Genomic DNA, 20,719 nt, shown 5'->3' with positions numbered 1-20,719 from the left:
TTTGATTAAATTTATTATACAAATGTTTTGGGAGAGGTCTTGGAATGGCACGGAACAGATACACTAGTTTCGGCAAGAGAACCATTTTTGCTGAAGTGATTCTGCAGAGTAAAGAGACTTCCTGCGTAATCCACTCCCCAGCCAGGAGCTCAAAGACTTTTAATAAAGGGTCATAATTACACTTAATTAATTTATCCTTGCTCGCCAGTATAATTCCTAAATATTTTAATGCAAAGGTGGGGAAATGTGGGGAAAGGAAATCTGTTGCACAGGAAATAGAAAATATATCTTACCTAAAGAGGTGGTATTAAAAGCCCCTAATACTTATTAGCACACATTTGATAAATTCAACAGTGGGGGTGCAACCACAGATCAAATGTCATACAAAAACAAAAAAAGAGAGAAAGAGCGATCTGTTTTGGTGCACTTATGAATAAAATATAACGTTTATTGGTTCATTTGAAAGTGGATGGTATATCACACTATACAAAACAACATTTATGCGAAATATTGATAAAAAACATATATAATTCTGAAAAGATATGAGACAATGTGAGACTTGAAGAGAAGAGTGAGTGAAGATATAGATTCTAAAACCGAGCAGAGCAATGGACTGCAACGGACTTTGGCGCTCAATCAATTTTGAATGACCTGCGATACATTCTGATTGGCAGCGGGTACCCTAAATAGGATTGTCGGTGGATGCCTCCGGTTACCTCGAAAAAACTAGTATGCGAAACGTACGTAGGACCTGAGCCTAGCGTCCTACATGTCTACTCCGAAATAATAGGATTTTAATACCTACTGGTAAATCCTTTTCTCCTAGTCCGTAGAGGATGCTGGGGTCCACTTCAGTACCATGGGGTATAGATGGTTCCGCAGGAGCCATGGGCACTTTAAGACTTTTCAAGGGTGTGAACTGGCTCCTCCCTCTATGCCCCTCCTCCAGACCTCAGTATAGGAACTGTGCCCAGGGAAATGGACATTTCGAGGAAAGGATTTACTTTTAATTTAACGGTGAGATTCATACCAGCTCACACCTCAACCATGATGCACAACATGGCATTAAACATAACACACGCCAACAGGCATGAACCATTTGCAGCAACATGCTGAAAATAATTGTAACACAACTACTGCAGGTAAAGTACGCACTGGGTCGGGTGCCCAGCATCCTCTACAGACTTGGAGAAAAGGATTTACCGGTAGGTATTAAAATCCTATTCTCTCATACGTCTTAGAGGATGCTGGGGTCCACTTCAGTACCATGGGGTTATACCAAAGCTCCAGTACGGGCGGGAGAGTATGGATGACCCTGCAGCACCGATTGACCAAACTTGAGGTCCTCATTGGCCAAGGTGTCAAACTTGTAGAACTCTGCAAATGTGTTTGACCCTGACCAAGTAGCTGCTCGGCAAAGTTGTAATGCAGCCGTTGCCACGCACCATAGGCGGCGTTTACCGCGCTTAACCCTGCGTGCCTGCTGGTCTGTGTTGCGGCCTCCGCCTTCGGTGGTCCACGAGCTCCGGCGTCTGGCTGGCGCGGCTCCCGGCGGTTCCCCGGGGCAGGGGCGCCGCCATGACACCCGGCATCATGTGGGCGGGGAGCAGGTGACGTCATCAGACTGTTCCGCCAATCCAGCGGAGGCGGGAGATTCAAAGGCAGACACCAGGCAGAGCCTCGGCGCCTGAGTATCGTCTTTTCCCCTGAAGTGGATGCCAGGGCTCTTGTTCCCGGCGAATCTCTCTGCAGTCGTACCCCAGTGTCTCCGGCACTTCCAGGTGCCAGTTGCTGCACAGTTCCAGCGTATACAGCGGCTGGTGTGTTCCTCTGCAATCCAGTCACCAGTGCTTCTTGGAGTCAGCGTGGGCTGCGTGCTAAACGCCGCTCTCAAGTTCTACAAGTCATCAGTGTCTTTAAACACCGCTCTCAAGTTCTACAAGTCATCAGTGTCTTTAAACACCGCTCTCAAGTTCTACAAGTCATCAGTGTCTTTAAACACCGTTCTCAAATTCTACAAGTCATCAGTGTCTTTAACCACCGCTCCCAAGTTTTGCAAGTTACCAGTGTCTTTAACCACCGCTCTCAAGTCATACAAATCATCAGTGTCTTAACCACCGTTCTCAAGTTTTACGGTGTCTTTAATCACCGCTCTCAAGTCATACAAATCATCAGTGTCTTCAACTACCGCTCTCAAGTTCCATAAATCATCAGTATCTTTAGTCACTGCTCTCAAGTCATACAAATCATCAGTGTCTTTAACCACCGCTCACAAGTGTTTCAAATCATCAGAGTCTTTAACCACCGTTCACCAGTTCTTCAAATCATCAGTATTTCTAAAAACATCACTCACAAGTTCTTCAGCCACTATTATCTTATACCAACACTCACAAGTACTTCTTTTCCCGGAATCTTTAACATTGCTTACAAGTTCTCCTATAGGCCTGGACATTCCCCCCATACGTTCCTTCTCTGCTATGTGACATTGTGTTGCTCCCTTCCTGCAATAAAGTTCTTTAATATTTTCACCAAGCTTTACTGTCAGAGTCCTGTATGAGGAAGACCTATATCAAGCCATCCCTGTTCAGACCCAACTGTGGTTCCTCTCCCCTACCATCGGGAGAACCCCCGAGTTCACAACACCCCCAACCTAGGTCAGTGACAGTATACCCAGGCCTCATGGACCCGGGGGATCGGAGCCCAGAGGCAAGTACCATCCAGGACTTGATTTCTCGAGTACAAAGTCAGGAAGCAGCACAGGGCCAGGTGATGCAATATCTCCAGGAATTATCTGGCCAGCTGGATCAAATTCAGATTTCTCTGGCTTCAGTAGTACTGGCCCCAGCTCCAGTACCCGCTCCAGTGGTTGTCTCTAGTAATGTTCCATCCTCCTCTGGAACCAGGTCACGCCTTCAGCTCCCTACTCCTTCTCGCTGTAATGGGAATCCAAAGAATTGCCGTGGTTTTCTCAATCAGTGCGAGGTACATTTTGAACTTCTTTCACATAACTTCCCTACTGATCGGTCCAAGGTGGCATACATTATTTCTTTGCTCGAGGGTTCAGCGTTGGATTGGGCATCTCCGTTATGGGAGCGATCTGATCCATTGGTTTCTAGTTACACCAATTTCATTACGTCATTCCGGAGGATCTTTGTTGAGCCCGGCAGGACGACCGCAGCCTCTGCAGACTTGCTTCGTGTTCGACAAGGCTCTCGTTCAGTGGGACAGTATGTAATTAATTTTCAGACCATAGCCTCAGAACTGCGCTGGAATAATGATGCCCTTTGGAACGGGCTCTCCGATTGTCTAAAGGACGAGTTGGTCACTAGAGATTTGCCGGATTCTTTAGAACAGTTGATCTCGCTCTGTATAAAGGTGGATCTTCGCATGCAGGAATGAGGTGGGGAACGTAGTCGGTCAGATCGATCAAGGGTCCAATCTCTTCCGTCTAAGCAAACAGTTATTCCAAGTCCTGATGAACCTATGCAGATTAATCGATCTCGGCTGTCCCCAGAAGAACGTCAGCATCGTCGTGAGGGTAGACTCTGCCTCTACTGTGGAGCCGCGTATCACTTTCTCAAGTTTTGCAAGTCTCGTCCGGGAAACGGGCAGTCCTAGCTTGTTCCGGAGGAGTCGAGCTAGGGGCTTCTTCTAAACCTTCTCCGCCAGTGGACTGTTTACTCTCTGTGTCTCTGGTCTCCGAGTCAATAGCCAAACCCGTTAAGGCTCTGCTGGACTCAGGGGCTGCAGGGAATTTTATTTCCCTTTCCTGTGCCCAGGATCTGGGTTTTCAGCTACGGTCGGTCGAACGACCTATTACGTTGACTGCTATCAATGGTACCCAAATTTCTAACGGTCTGATTTCAAGTTGTACAGTACCAATCAAACTGCAAGTGGGAGCTCTGCATCAAGAACACCTGGAGTTCCTAGTGATTCGGGAGATGCCCCACGATCTGGTTCTTGGCCTACCTTGTCTTAAACTTCACAACACTCACGTCGACTGGAGTTCGACACAAATAATATCTTGGAGTTCTTTTTGTCATTCGAATTGTCTCACCCCTGTCTATCCGCTCCGTGTATCTTCCAAGTCAGATGAAGGGCTCATTCCGGAGGCCTATCGGGAGTTTTCTGACGTGTTCTCGGAGCAAGCGGCTGATCAGCTACCACCGCATAAACCCCTGGGACTGCCTCAATGAGCTCATTCCGGGAAAAATGCCACCTCGGGGTCGCACTTATCCCTTATCATTGCCCGAGACCCAAGCTGTGTCGGACTATATCAAGTCTAATCTGCAGAGAGGATTCATCCGCCCCTCTACCTCCCCGGCGGGGGCGGGTTTCTTTTTTGTGAAGAAAAAGGACGGAGGGCTGAGACCATGTATTGACTATTGTGGTCTAAATGATGTCACCATTAAGAATAAGTATCCTTTGCCGCTCATTACGGAGCTTTTTGATAGAGTTCGTGGAGCCCGAGTTTTCACCAAGCTTGATTTAAGGGGAGCTTATAATTTGATACGTATCCGACAGGGGGACGAATGGAAGACGGCCTTCAATACCAGGGACGGGCATTACGAGTATCTGGTAATGCCGTTTGGCCTCAGCAACGCCCCTGCCGTCTTCCAGGGATTCAGTAACGAAGTCTTTCGGGATATGCTATACCTAAGTGTAGTGGTATATTTGGATGACATTCTGATATTTTCTAAAAATCTCACAGAGCACAGAATACAGGTCAAGGAGGTACTTCTTCGATTGCGAGAGAATCATCTTTATGGCAAGATTTCCAAATGTACTTTTAAGGTTCCTTCTATTCCATTTCTTGGTTACATCATTTCGGGCACGGAGCTTCGTATGGATCCAGAGAAACTCACTGCCATCCGGGACTGGACTCAGCCTCTTTCCTTGAAAGCGGTCTCTCCTGCGGAACAGAATTACACCATTGGAGACAAAGAGCTTTTGGCAATAAAATCTGCCTTGGAGGAATGGAGATATCTTTGGAAGGTGCTAAACACCTAATTACAATTTTCACTGATCATAAGAATTTGCTGTACCTCAAGATGGCCCAGTGCTTGAATCCCCGTCAAGCTAGATGGGCGCTCTTCTTTACCCGGTTTTCGTTTGTTATTAAGTACCGGGCTGGGACTTTTAACACCGAGGCTGATGCTTTATCCCATTCCTTAACAGCTTCGGATGAGGAGAATTCCGTTGAGAAGGCTTTGATTCTCAGTCCAGTTTCTATGTCAGCGGCTCCCACCGCTCTGGGTCCTCCTCCTGGGAGAATGTCTGTGCCAGCTAAATTTCGACCAATGTTGTTGCAGTGGGCTCATATTTCCAAGTTTTCCGGTCATCCTGGAGTTCAAAAGATGTGGGAGTTTCTACGAAGGTCTTACTGGTGGGACACTATGAAAAAGGATATTCAAGATTATGTCAACTCATGTCCTCAGTGTGCTCAGCACAAAATTCTTCGTTTGCCTCCTGCGGGGGTTGTTGCATCCACTGTCCATTCCTCAGAGGCCTTGGACCCATATCTCTATGGACTTTGTCACCGAATTGCCCCTCTCCAAGGGTCACAATACTGTCTGGGTAATTATCGACCGTTTCTCTAAGATGGCACATTTTGTACCTTTGACCGGGTTACCATCAGCTCCCAAGTTGGCTTTGTTATTTATCCGAGAACATTTCCGCCTGCACGGCTTACCTCAGGAAATCGTCTCTAACCGGGGGGGACAATTCACTGCAAGATTCTGGAGAGCTCTCTGTACGGCCTTACAAATAAAACTCAAGTTTTCATCCGCTTACCATCCACAAACCAATGGGCAAACTGAACGCGTCAATCAAGATTTAGAGACTTTTCTCCGTGTTTATCTTTCTCCCTCGCAAGATGATTGGGTGGAACTGTTGCCATGGGCCGACTTTGCCCATAATCATCTGTACCACTCTTCGACTGGTGAGTCCCCATTTTTCATTAATTATGGGTTCCATCCTCAAGTTCCTGAATTACCCATTTGTCCTCCGGAGGATGTTTCTGCTGCAGCCTCTACTCTTCGGCACTTCAGACAAATTTGGAGTCGAGTTCATGCTAATCTCAAGAGAGTCTCCGGCCGCTATAAGTTCTTTGCGGTTAGGAAGCGACGAGCAGCTCCCCAATACAAAGTTGGTGACAGGGTATGGCTTTCCATCCGCAACCTCCGGTTAAGGGTGCCCACTATGAAGTTCGCCCCAAAGTTTATTGGTCCTTTCCCCGTGTTACAAGTCCTGAACCCGGTTGTCTGCAAATTGGGATTGTCTTCCCACCTCCGGATACCGAACTCCTTTCATGTCTCTCTCCTTCGCCCCCTTATTTTAAACCGATTCCATTCAAAGTCCCCGAGGCCAACCTCTGCAGAGTCTGAAGCTGGAACGGACTTTGAAATCAAAGCTATTCTTGACTCTCGTTATCTTCACAAGAATCTACAGTATTTGGTGGAGTGGAAAGGTTTTGGCCCCGAGGAGAGAGCTGGGTCAAGGCTACTGAAGCTATGGCTCCCCGACTGGTGCAGATTTTCCATTCCAGACATCCAACAAAACCTGGAAAGTGTCCGGGGGCCACTCCTGGAGGAGGGGGTACTGTCACACGCCATAGGCAGCGTACACCGCGCTTACCCCTGCGTGCCTGCTGGTCTGTGTTGCGGCCTCTGCCTTCGGTGGTCCACGGGCTCCGGTGTCTGGCTGGCGCGGCTCCCGGCGGTTCCCCAGGGCAGGGGCGTCGCCATGACACCCGGCATCACGTGGGCGGGGAGCAGGTGACGTCATCAGACTGTTCCGCCAATCCAGCGGAGGCGGGAGATTCAAAGGCAGACGCCGAGCAGAGCCTCGGCGCCTGAGTATCGTCTTTTCCCCTGAAGTGGATGCCAGGGCTCTTGTTCCTGGCGAATCTCTCTGCAGTCGTACCCCAGTGTTTCCGGCACTTCCAGGTGCCAGTTGCTGCACAGTTCCAGCGTATACAGCGGCTGGTGTGTTCCTCTGCAATCCAGTCACCAGTGCTTCTTGGAGTCAGCGTGGGCTGCAGGCTAAATGCCTCTCTCAAGTTCAACAAGTCATCAGTGTCTTTAAACATCGCTCTCAAGTTCTACAAGTCATCAGTGTCTTTAAACACCGCTCCCAAGTTTTGCAAGATACCAGTGTCTTTAACCACCGCTCTCAAGTCATACAAATCATCAGTGTCTTAACCACCATTCTCAAGTTCGACAGTGTCTTTAATCACCGCTCTCAAGTCATACAAATCATCAGTGTCTTTAACCACCGCTCTCAAGTTCCATAAATCATCAGTATCTTTAGTCACTGCTCTCAAGTCATACAAATCATCAGTGTCTTTAACCACCGCTCACAAGTGTTTCAAATCATCAGTATTTCTAAAAACATCACTCACAAGTTCTTCAGCCACTATTATCTTGTACCAACACTCACAAGTACTTCTTTTCCCGGAATCTTTAACATTGCTTACAAGTTCTCCTATAGGCCTGGACATTCACCCCATACGTTCCTTCTCTGCTATGTGACATTGTGTTGCTCCCTTCCTGCAATAAAGTTTTTTAATATTTTCACCAAGCTTTACTGTCAGAGTCCTGTATGAGGAAGACCTATATCAAGCCATCCCTGTTCTGACCCAACTGTGGTTCCTCTCCCCTACCATCGGGAGAACCCCCGAGTTCACAACACCCCCAACCTAGGTCAGTGACAGCCATCCAGGATGAGCCCACCTTTCTAGTAGAATGGGAATTTACCGACTTAGGTATCGGCAATCCTGCCATGGAATGAGCGTGCTGAATCATCCCTCTATTCCAGCACGCAATAGTCTGCTTAGAAGCAGGACACCCAATCTTGTTGGGAGCATACAGGACAAACAGAGCCTCTGTTTTCCTTATCCGTGCTGTTCTTGCGACATAAATTTTCAAAGCTCTGACCACATCAAGAGACTTTGAATCAGTGAAAGTGTCAGTAGCCACTGGCACCACAATAGGTTGGTTCATATGGAAAGACGAAACCACCTTTGGAAGAAATTGTTGGCGAGTTCTCAACTCTGCCGTATCTTCATGGAAGATCAGGTAAGGGCTCTTGTGAGACAATGCCCCCAACTCAGACACCCACCTTGTGGATGCCAAGGCCAAAAGCATCACCACTTTCCAAGTGAGAAACTTCAATTCTATCTACTGTAGAGGTTCAAACCAATCTGATTGAAGGAACTGAAACACCACATTAAGGTCCTATGGTGCCACCGGAGGCACAAATGGAGGCTGGATGTGCAGCACCCCTTTCGCAAACGTCTGAACTTCTGGAAGGGCGACCAATTGTTTTTGAAAGAAAACTGACAAGGCCGAAATCTGGACCTTGATTGAACCCAATCTTAGGCCTGCATCCACACCAGCCTGCAGAAAATGCAGAAAATGTCCCAACTGAAACTCCTCCATAGGAGCCTTCTTGGATTCACACCAAGACACATATTTTCTCCAAATACAGTGGTAATGTTTAGACGTTACGCCTTTCCTGGCCTGAATAAGAGTGAGGATGACTTCATACCCTTTCGGGCTAGGATCCAGCGCTCAACAGCCATGCCGTCAAACGTAGCTGCGGTAAGTCTTGATACACACACGGCCCCTGCTGCAGCAGGTCCTCGTGAGGAGGAAGAGGCCGAGGATCTTCTATAAGCAACTCCTGAAGATCTGGATACCAGCCCTCCTTGGCCAGCCTGGGGCAATGAGGATTGCTTGAACCCTTGTTCTTCTTATGATTTTTAGAACTTTCGGTATCAGTGGAAGTGGAGGGAAGACATATATACCAACCGAAACACCCACCTGGTCACCAGTGCAACCACTGCTATTGCTTGAGGGTCTCTCGGCCTGGAACAATATCTCTGAAGCTTCTTGTTGAGACGAGATGCCATCATGTCTACTTGAGGAACTCCCCAAAGACTTGTCACCTCTGTGAAGACTTCTTGGTGGAGGTCCCATTCTCTTGGATGGAGATCGTGTCTGCTTAGGAAGTCTGCTTCCCAGTTGTCCACTCCCGGAATGAAAATTGCTGACAGAGCTCTTGCATGCCTTTCTGCCCAGAGGAGGATCTTTGTAACCTCTGCCATTGCCGCTCTGCTTTTAATTCCGCCTTGACGGTTTATGTACGCGACTGCTGTTACATTGTCCGACTGGATCTGCACGGGTTGTTCTTGAAGAAGATGTACCGCTTGTAGAAGGCCGTTGTAAATGGCTCTCAATTCCAGAATGTTTATGTGAAGGCAGGTTTCCTGACTTGACCATTTTCCTTGGAAGCTTTCCCCCTGTGTGACTGCTCTCCAGCCTCGGAGACTTGCATCCGTGGTTACTAGGACCCAGTCCTTAATCCCGAACCTGTGTCCCTCTAGTAGGTGAGAACTGTGTAGCCATCACAGGAGCGAAATCCTGGCTTTGGAGGACAGGATTATCTTCCGGTGCATGTGTAGGTGGGATCCGGACCACTTGTCCAACAGGTCCCACTGGAATACTCTGGCATGAAATCGGCCAAACTGTATGGCCTCGTAGGCCGCCACCATTTTCCCCAATAACCAAATGCATTGATGTATTGACACTCTTGTTGGTTTCAAAATTTGTTTGACCATTCTCTGGATTTCCAAAGCCTTTTCTACTGGAAGAAATACTCTCTGTACTTCTGTATCCATTATCATCCCCAGAAAGGACAATCTTGTCGTCGGTTCCAATTGTGACTTCGGAAAATTCATGATCCAACCGTGTTGTTGGAGTACTGACAGGGAGAGAGCAATGTTCTGCACCAACCGTTCCCTGGATCTCGCTTTTATCAGGAAATCGTCCAGGTACGGCATTATATTGACTCCTTGTTGTCGAAGAAGGACCATCATCTCTGCCATCACCTTGGTGAATACCCTCGGTGCCGTGGAGAGCCCGAACGGCAACGTCTGTAACTGGTAATGGCAATCCTGTACTGCGAATCTCAGATAAGCTTGGTGAGGAGGATAAATGGGAACATGCAAGTAAGCATCTTTTATGTCTAATGACACCATGAATTCCCCTTCCTCCAGACTGGAAATCACTACCCTCAGAGATTCCATCTTGAACTTGAACCTTTTGAGGTAGAGATTCAGATTTTTCAGTTTTAAATTGGTCTGACCGAGCCGTCCGTCTTCGGAACTATGAAAAGTTTTGAATAAAAACCTTCTCCTTGCTGTGACAAGGGTACCAGGACAATGACTTGATCCTGACACAATTTTTGAATTGCAGCTGTTACGACTTCTCTGTCTGGAAGAGAAGCTAGCAAGGTCGATTTGAAAAATCGGCATGGGGGACGTCTTGAAACTCCAGTTTGTATCCATGGGACACTGTGTGAAAGACCCATGGGTCCAGGCCAGATTGAAGCCAGATCTGACTGAAAAGTTTCAGCTGTGCTCCCACCCGAGCGGACTCCCGCAAGGGAGCCCCAGCGTCATGCTGCAGATTTGGCAGAAGCAGGGGTTGATTTCTGCTCCTGCAATCCTGGAGACACTGCGGATTTCTTTCTTCTTCCCCTTCCTCTACCTGCAAAGAAGGGGGAACTTTTGGCCTTTTTATATTTGTTGGGCCGAAAGGACTGCATGTGAGAGTGCTGTGTCTTTTTTGCCGGTGCAGGAGCATAAGGCAAGAATGTTGACTTACCTGCGGTAGCCGCAGAGACTAACACATCCAGCCCATCTCCAAACAAGGCCTCACCTTTATACGGGAGAGCCTCCATATTTCTTTTGGAATCTGCATCAGCATTCCACTGGCGAATCCACAACGCCCTCCGAGCTGATACTGCCATGGTAGCGGCTTTTGAACCAAAGAGTCCAATATCTTTCATGGCTTCTAGCATGTATGCAGCAGCGTCTTTGATATGACCTAACGTTAGGAGTATCTCGTCTTTATCTATCAAGTCAATTTCTGATGACAAGTTATCTGGCCATTTTTCGATAGCCCTACTCAACCACGCGCAAGCGATGGTGGGCCTAAGCAACGTACCATTGGCCACATAAATAGATTTTAACGTAGCCTCCAACTTGCGGTCTGCCGGCTCCTTCAGTGAAGCCATCCCAGGTGCAGGGAGAATCACCTCTTTAGTTAACCTTGACAGGGCACTGTCTGATACGGGGGGTGACTCCCATCTTTTCCTGTCCCCTGCCAGGAAAGGATAAGCAACCTGAATCCTTTTGGGAATCTGAAATTTCTTTTCAGGGTTTACCCAAACTACCTCAAATAGAATATTAAGCTCATGAGAAGGAGGGAAAGTTACATTAATTTTTCTTTCTTTATAAAAATAGGCCTTCTCCTGAGGTACAGGAGGGGCTTCCGTAACTTCCAAAACTTCCTTTATAGCAACAATCATATATTGAATGTTTTTTGCCAATTTAGGATCTATCCCCCTGGAATCACTATCGTCGACATAGGAATCAGAGTCCGTGTCGGTATCAGTATGTACTATTTGTGCAAATAGTCTCTTATGTGACCCAGAGGGGTCGCCTGCGGATGAAAAGGCAGAACTATGAAAAATCACATTTTCCACTGATTTTCTAAAGCTCTCTGCATGAGACTCAGACTTATCTAATCTCTTACTGATATGATTCACGCTATCACGTAATTCTTTCACCCATTCAGGCTCGTGGTGTGCCGGCAGCGCCACCACATTACAACTCTGTGTCCCTAAAATGGCTCCCTCAGGGGAAGAGCTCCCTGCCTCAGACATGTCACACACGTGCACAAACACACCACAGACACTCCGGGGCTTAAAGGGGACAGACCCACAGTAAAGTCTGTCAGAAGGACACAGATAGGATTTGCCAGTTCACAACCCAGCGCCAGTAATAAATTGTCTGTGAAATACAAAATGCCCACTGACATGCAGCGCTTTTATAATGGTAATCACACAATATATAGCACCAAATTTCACTGTGCTCCCCCTGTTTTGCACCCTGATACTTGATTCAGCAGAGGAGGAGGACCAGCGTTCTTCTCTGCAGCCTGGAAGGAGAGAAAATGGCGCTGAGCAGTGTGCTGGCTGACTGAGGAGGAAGCCCCGCCCCCATAATGATGCGTTTCTCCTCAGCATTTCTGATTTAATTTTTTATACTGGCGGGGGTAGGACTGTGCCTCAGCATCTTATGCCCCTTTATTTGCCAGTTTTACTAGGTTTCATGCTGCCCAGGGTGTCCCTCCCCCCCCCCCCCCCAGCACCCTGCAGTGCCTGTGTATGTGTGGGTAGCATGGCGCGCAGCATTCCCACCCGCTGCGCGGTACCTTTTAGCCGTCACAATGTCTGAAGAATTCTTCTTACACTCACCTGTCTTCTGACTTCTGGCTCTGTAAGGGGGGTGACGGCGGGCTGTGGGAGTGAGCACATAGCCACAGCTAGCGTTCAGTTCCCTTCAGGAGCTAATGGTGTCCTGTCAGCCAGAAGCAGAGCCATGAAACTATTCAGGAAGTTGGTTCCTACTTCTGCACCCTAAGTCCCACGAAGCAGGGAGACTGTTAGCAGTTCTCCCTGAAAATAAAAAACCTAACAAGTCTTTTCAGAGAAACTCAGTAGAGCTCCCCTGGAGTGCATCCAGTCTGCCTGGGCACATTTTCTAAACTGAGGTCTGGAGGAGGGGCATAGAGGGAGGAGCCAGTTCACACCCTTGAAAAGTCTTAAGTGCCCATGGCTCCTGCGGAACCGTCTATACCCCATGGTACTGAAGTGGACCCCATCATCCTCTAGGACGTATGAAAAATATGTGTTATTTGTAACCTTGATGTTCAAAATGCTCAGCAGAATTTGTCAATGAGAAGCAGGGCACAGTATATATAACATATGGGCCCTCATTCCGAGTTGATCGGTCGCAAGGCGAATTTAGCAGAGTTACACACGCTAAGCCTACGCCTACTGGGAGTGTATCTTAGCTTCTTAAAATTGCGACCGATGTATTCGCAATATTGCGATTACAAACTACTTTGCAGTTTCTGAGTAACTTCAACCTTACTCTGCCTGTGCGATCAGTTCAGTGCTTGTCGTTCCTGGTTTGACGTCACAAACACACCCAGCGTTCGCTCAGACACTCCCCCGTTTCTCCAGCCACTCCTGCGTTTTTTCCGGAAACGGTAGCGTTTTCATCCACACGCCCATAAAACGCAGTGTTTCCGCCCAGTAACACCCATTTCCTGTCAATCACATTACGATCGCCGGAGCGATGAAAAAGCCGTGAGTAAAAATACTATCTTCATTGTTAAATTACTTGGCGCAGTCGCAGTGCGAATATTGCGCATGCGTACTAAGCGGATTTTCATTGCGATGCGATGAAAAATACCGAGCGAACGACTCGGAATGAGGGCCCTTGTTTTATGGCACAGTAACATTGCTGGAAATAAGCAATCACTGTTGGGATTATGATGCTAGAGTAAGTTGTATAGCGGTGATTATAACAGGCTATTGCTTAATACCCGTGTGAAGAAAACAACTGGTTTATATACCACTACTGTACCGCTCCAGTGAATGTGATTAGACCATCCTATACCACATATTGTGGATGACATTATCCAACACGGAGGATACCTAATATGGGGAATAATATATCATAAGCACTTGTGTACCAGAGTACCATTCCTCCAATACTATACGGTATAGTGTATCATATATCAAGTGATGACTGGTAACATAGCTTAGGCCAGCGATTTATATTTATCTTACACTCCCCTCTTTGTGTATACCTGATATTCAATGATATGACTGCATTTGAGATCAGATGCAGCTAGCATCATTGAAAATCATATAACTAGTATGATATATGAGACACAATTATTACGTCTCTTTGTGTGTATATATATATATATATATATATATATATATATATATACATATGTCACGTGTACAGATACGGAGCCTTCCAAATTTGAGATCCATACAATATAAGCACACAGATCATTAGACGACACAGGTACACACCAAGTAAGGGGCAGCGGCCGCTAAAGCTATTACTATACATACTGGCTGTTTAAGACATTTTTTGTGGTATATGGCCGTATATTAGATCAACCTTAGTGTACATCACAAACATTAGGTGATCTATAGAGTGCATAATAGTTGCTTTTCAAACACACTCCATAACGTGCTACTATATGCTGATGACACTACGATTATAAGGCCATGCGGTACAGTGTATCCCCGAATACAATGGAACACTGAGTATGACGGATAATTAATAACTAATGTATCCAATGAAGGTGATCTTCAATAAATAATACAATCACAGTGTAACATAACTGATTAGCACCCACAAGTATATATGAGTGTGGACAAGGGGTTATCAATATAAGATACTCCCATAGTTGTTTCAAACTTTTACCAGCACTCTTAAATATATCATAACACACGGGGAGCCTTTAGCCTTGCTGTAACACACCACGATAGAAGGAGGATCAATAAATATTATAGGACAGAATTAGTGCTTATTGCTCAATTTAATCAGTGGTCCTATATGATATTGTTAATACACACTGATTTGGAATCAGTAAACAAAAGATTTATTGTGTGAGTAATATCTGAAGGTGTATCTGCATTATTGTGATACTATCCCTGCCCCATGAGAGGTTATGAGTTTCTAAAGAACCTCAGTGCATTATCTCCTTCAGGGATTCTCAGCAGGGATTCCCAGCAGTGATGTTGTACACTGGGCCAAGTACTTATAATATGCCACATAGGCTAACTGCCAAGAATTATAGCTGAGCCTCAATAGCAACATTTGTTGCGAATCTGTGTACAAAGAGTAACATATACTACAGGTTGAGTATCCCTTATCCAAAATGCTTGGGACCAGAAGTATTTTGGATATCGGATTTTTCCGTATTTTGGAATAATTGCATACCATAATTAGATATCATGGCGATGGGACCTAAGACTAAGCACAGAATGCATTTATGTTACATATACACCTTATACACACAGCCTGAAGGTAATTTTAGCCAATATTTTTTATAACTTTGTGCATTAAACAAAGTGTGCCTACATTCACACAATTCATTTATGTTTCATATACACCTTATACCCATAGCCTAAAGGTAATTTAATACAATATTTTGAATAACTTTGTGTATTAAACAAAGTTTGAGTACATTGAGCCATCAAAAAGCAAAGGTTTCACTATCTCACTCTCACTCAAAAAAGTCTGTATTTCGGAATATTCCGTATTTCGGAATATTTGGATATGGGATACTCAACCTGTATAATAATATCGAATAGCTGTTACTATGTACACTTGTACACACAAAAAAGTAGACATAATAAAGACGCTAAGGCTGTTTTAGAATCTATATCTTCACTCACTCTTCTCTTCAAGTCTCACATTGTCTCATATCTTTTCAAAATTATGTTTTTTTATCAATATTTCGCATAAATGTTGTTTTGTATAATGTGATATACCATCCACTTTTAAATTAACCAATAAACGTTATATTTTATTCATAAGTGCACCAAAACAGATCGCTCTTTCTCTCTTTTTTTTGTTTTTGTAAATATTTTAATGAACGGCTCTCCCAGGCATAGACTTTTTTTAATCTAGAAACCACTTCTTGAGGTATATTGAATGGAATAGCTGCTGTTGCACCTTGGCACATAATTTCCTGCAATATGCTAATTGCTTAGTATTAGGGGCATAACAGTACACTAGTGTCACCTCCTTGTTCTCAAGCATTCCAGACAAGATCAAGAATCTCCCCTTAGGATCACTGTATTGTGATATGAGATTAAACGCACACTGCTGAGAAATTAAGATCGCAACACCACCTTTCTTTGCTGGACCATTAGCCATATAGCAATGTGGAAATTTGCCATTACTAAACTGCAGTGGGCCAGATTTAATAAAGTGTGTCTCCTGGACTGCAATAATTTGTGCTTTAAATTCATGGAAATAATTCAGTGCTAATCTCCTTTTGTTTGGGGAGTTAAGTCCCTTTGTATTTATAGATACAATATTAATCATACTATAATGAGAAAAGAAAAGTATGGAATGATCACAAATGATTTGTATGCAGAAAGCATGTGGAACAGGTTCCAGGCAAAAACAAGTAAAGAATTAAGGAAAGAGAAAGAGAGAAAAATAGTGAAAATAAAGAAAAGAATAGAATCGACCCCTCTCGGGGGCATGTTTGGATGCCTAACCATGGCATAAACTAATTTATGGGGGTAGAGACCAAACCACCATCACCTTGAATAGAAAAGCAACATTCTTTATTGCTTTGCCCCTGTCCTTCGAAATTGGCAACAACTAAGTCCAAAATTTACTGGGAAAATATTCCTTAGACGAGAGATAATTGCTGAAAGCATATGGAGAGACAGGAGCAAGCAACCATTCAATATAGAAAATGTCTACGGAATATCAGAAAACAAACAGACAAAAGCATTAACATGTAACATGTAAGGACTTTTAACTTTGCATTAGCGCCTTGGATGCTACTATAAGCTGAGATCAAACATAACTCGAATGAATATACATTGCAGGTATGATAAGACAAAAATACTTATGCTTTTTCTCCCGCCGTAGTCCAGTCCCGCTGAAGACCTAGATCGGGAGAAGAATTTGAAGAAGAACCTGCAAAGTTCCATTTTGAGAAGATCTTTTTACCCTACTTGACGTTTGTTATTACTATTATAAAACCTTCACAGGAAATTAGTAGCTTTGTAGGAAATCCCCATCTATAAGGAATGTTCTCCTTGCGCAACAATGAAGTGATGGGGAATAAGGAACGCCTTTTTGCTATAGTTGCTTGAGATAAGTCTCCAAATATTTGAAGTGAGCCAAGAATTTCTGAAAAATCCTCTGAAGGTCGAGCAGCTTTTAATACTGCCTCTTTCACATGAATGTAGTGTAGCCTCATAAGGACATCTCGAGGAGCTTCATCCAGAGCACTTCTGACCTTGGAGAACCTGTGGATCCGATCAATCAGAAAGTCCATGGGTGTAAGTGTAGGGAGGTTTTTTTTAAAGAGGTCTATAGCATAATCGTTTAAGGAACTATTAGAAACAGACTCCGGAACACCACAAAGTTTTATATTGTTACGTCTCTGACTGCAATGACTTCAGCTTGTAGCACCTCATGAGAGGAGATCAGGTCATTATGCGCATTTACAACCTTTCCCATTTTTATTTCTAAATGATCAGTCCGTCCACCAATCTTATCAATAGACCTCTGGCACTCTTTCATGGTGGCCCTAAATTCTGCAGCCACTTCATCCTTAAACTGTGATAGGAGATAATTCATGGCACCCACCTTAAGCACATCACTGTCACCAATAGAGTCATGGTGTTGCAGTGTTTAACTTAGGGAATGTGGCACTATGCTGTCTGTGCTCTTTAAATTGGTATTAAGTTTGCCCTGGGCTTTTTTTATGTAATCACTCATGTACTCACTCAGGAATGCAGTTAATATACTGCCGGATGGGATCCTGGCGGTCGAAATACCAACGCCAGGATCCTGAAAGACACCATAAATTCCGACGGGGCTTAAATGTCAGCATAAAAATACTGATGGCTACAATCCTGATCACACTTCAAGCATGATGCGCTTCCCTCTAGTCAGGCGGGGTGGGGTGGGGTTAGGTTTATGCATTAAAAGGGGGATTAGGGTGCAGGGACAGGAAGGTTAGGGTTAGGTACCAGGGAGAGGGTATTTAAGGGTTAGGCACTTAGAAGGGGAGGTTAGGGTTAGGTGCCAAATGAGGAGGGTTAGGTTTAGGCAGCGGGGAAGGGAGGGTTAGGGTTAAGCACCACCAGGGAGGGTTAGGGTTAGGCACCACTGGGGAGGGTTGGGTTTAAGCATCTCAAGGGAGTGTTAGGGTTAGGGTGGGGACAGTCAAGGGTATGGTACTTACTGGGGGCATTTCGGGATTCTGATGGGTAGGATGCTGATGTCGGTATTGTAACCACCGGCATTTGGTCCATCGGCATATCATACTGAACCCCACACTCAGACCCTCTTAAACTGAGGTTTTCACTTGTTAGGCTAGTCCTTAATGGCTTCTCACAGTCCCAATATGGCTGCTGCATCCAAGCCTTTCTTCAGACCTGGCAGTGTCCGGTCTTCTGCTGCGGTGTCACAACACCCTCTCACCAGGCACTTGTTTCTCTGGCAGCACTCTGCTGCTTGCACTTTGCAGCACTGCTCTCATCGCTCAAAGTCTTATGGCTGTCACTTGGATTTCCAGCTCCCGCTCTGCTTCCTGTGTAACAAGCATTCCTACACTTTCCCTGTCTCTGCACACCATTGACTCCTCCCTCCTTTTTCCCAGAAGTCTTTCGTCTCCCAGCTTTTCCTGTCCAATCCGCATCCCGACCATGTGCTTGGACCAGGGTCCCAGCTTTAATTCCTGCTGTGATGCACTCTCCCCTTGTGCTGCTGCGGACCTGTGTGTCAGGTCTTAAAGGGTCACACACTGCTTTTCAGGATACCACACCTGCTCTCCTGTCCCCTGCTCAGGCTGCTGCTCAATAACACCAAAATGTCCAGGCCAGACAGGTGATGTGATGTGAGGGGGAAGATGGCATCAAGTTTTTTAATGGGGTCCACGCAACTTAGTTGCCTGTGGGCCCCACAATATCATTTGGGTGGTTTGAGTTATGGTGGCCTGCAATAATAACAAAATGTTCTGTGTTTATTTTACATGTGTATAACTGTTAGGGTCTCCTGCCCTGTGCTGCCACGTCGTCATGGCAACCGGGAGACAAGTGCTAGCGGAGTAACCTGAGCGCAGCTGATACTCCGGTTCGGGTCTTTTGCTGTGCAGTGGTTACAGGCATGGGATCCGGTGCTGGTTTTTGTGCTCACTGTCTGTGAGGTCTGAGGGGGGCGTGGACAGCACCTGCTTTATAAGGCCTCTTCTCAGGTTAAGCAGATGCTGCTGAATCTTTGTTGGTTAGTCAGTTCCTGAAAGTTAGCCAGTACTGTGTAGCTTTGTATTTTGTTGTTGCTTACTGCAAATAGGCCTGGGCATTTGGTACTACACTCTGCCAATCCAGACCTAGCAGTAAGACTGGAGTCAGTCGTTTAGCCTGCTGAGGTTCTTTTGCTATTCTGTGAACCCAGCAGGTTTGTGGCTGTACTTTCAGACCTGCCTGCATAATCCTCTCTCACTGTGCAGGGCGTCCATGTGTCAGTTTAGTGGCAGTAAGCTGAACCTGGGCCCTGCAAGTGAGAATTAGGATTGTGGAGACTCTCCTTGTGTCTATTATTCCATCTCTGACCAAGGAGTTTACTGCCACACCCGTTGGTAACCCTTTAGGGTTTTGCTGTTGCCCTTAGCAACAGCATTTCGGGTTCTCTACGTATTAAAACACAACATCTTGCTTTTTCCATCTGAGCACTTCTAATACTAGGGAGACACCCAGTTTCTTAGCCTCTGGGCTTCTCTGTTCACTCTGTGTTGGTTTTGTTACCCTATCACCTTCTGTGTACGTTATGTCATATTTCCCAGTCTGTCTGTGAGTTCATTTGTTTTGCATCCCTCTCTGTTCAGACACCAGTACATTCCTGCAGGCACTGGTGTGTATAACAGTTCAAACACCAGTACATTCCTGCAGGCACTGGTGTGCATAACAATAATTATATGTATGATTCATGTTACCACTTCAGTACAGTTACCTAAATTATTCCTGATTTTTGCAGCTGGAAATTAAAATTTTACAAATACTGACAATGCTTTATAGTTTCCTTTGATAGTGACTAGTCTCAAAATCTTTATGTTTTGTGAATTGCAGGACAGGACAGGATGGCACTTCTGTGGTGGTTCCCTGATTAGTAGCAACTGGGTGGTAACTGCTGCTCACTGTGGTGTTTTGTAAGTTTCATATGTATTCCATATCAATACACAAGATCGGTTGTAATAGTTTCTGTGTCAGTAAGTGAATTATGCATAGGATTAACAAAAATGAATATAAAAGAAAATGGTAGTCAGGTGTAAAAAGATGAAACTTGCACAACCCCTGCACATAAAACCCTTAATTTTAGAGATAAACTTACAGAGAATCTACATACTGTATATAACATATGGCTGCATATACTGAAAAATAGAGTCTTTAGACATACAGTACTAAATGCTTTTAACGTAAAAAATCTCCAAAATGTGTCCGTCAGCATTGAGGTATGTTTGTGAAGATCCTCTACATTAGCAGAGCCGTAACTAGACGTTTTGGTGCCCTGTGCCAGATATAGAATAGGTGCCTCCCTCCCCCTCATCCCCCCATTTTCTAATTGGGACATAAGGTGCATGCATCAAGTGGAAGAAAGCCTATGAAAACTGATCCTGAAGAAAGTCTATGCTATGACCCACCTTCCTACAATATATATATATATATATATATATATAAAATACCCTTTATTAAATGACACATTTCAATATAATGCCATTCCCAGGATTCAAACCCATAATCTGTTGCATTTCAGTAACATACCCTACTCATTGAGCTATTTAATCCTGCATAAAAACTATGATCTAACTGTATGAAGCTACTTGTAAAGAAAAATAATCAGCATTGCAATTGAGCAGATTTATGTAGTGTGCAGCCAAACACCCTTTCCTTAACAGCCACACACTACATAGATCTGCTCAGCTGCAATGCTGATATTTTTCACACAAAGTACAAGGTGAGCTTCAAATATTTATAATTTTCTAACTTAGAATTCTCTAGGTTTTTATACAAGGGCAGATAG

At 45.1% G+C, this 20,719-nt stretch overlaps 1 protein-coding gene across 1 annotated transcript in view; it reads left to right on the top strand.

The window, feature by feature from the left end:
- The window catches only part of LOC134968711 (chymotrypsin B-like), a 145,318-nt gene that overhangs the window by 96,781 nt on the left and 27,818 nt on the right, over positions 1–20,719 (top strand). Inside the window, exon 5 of the mRNA XM_063944216.1 lies at positions 19,768–19,847. Within this exon, the coding sequence (XP_063800286.1) occupies positions 19,768–19,847 (80 nt within the window). The remainder of the gene's footprint in view (positions 1–19,767; positions 19,848–20,719) is intronic.

This window comes from Pseudophryne corroboree, chromosome 11 (assembly GCF_028390025.1).
Source record: "Pseudophryne corroboree isolate aPseCor3 chromosome 11, aPseCor3.hap2, whole genome shotgun sequence".
NCBI classification, from domain to species: Eukaryota; Metazoa; Chordata; class Amphibia; order Anura; family Myobatrachidae; genus Pseudophryne; species Pseudophryne corroboree.
Note: the sequence above shows the minus strand (reverse complement) of the source record. Positions and strands in the feature narration are given on the sequence as shown.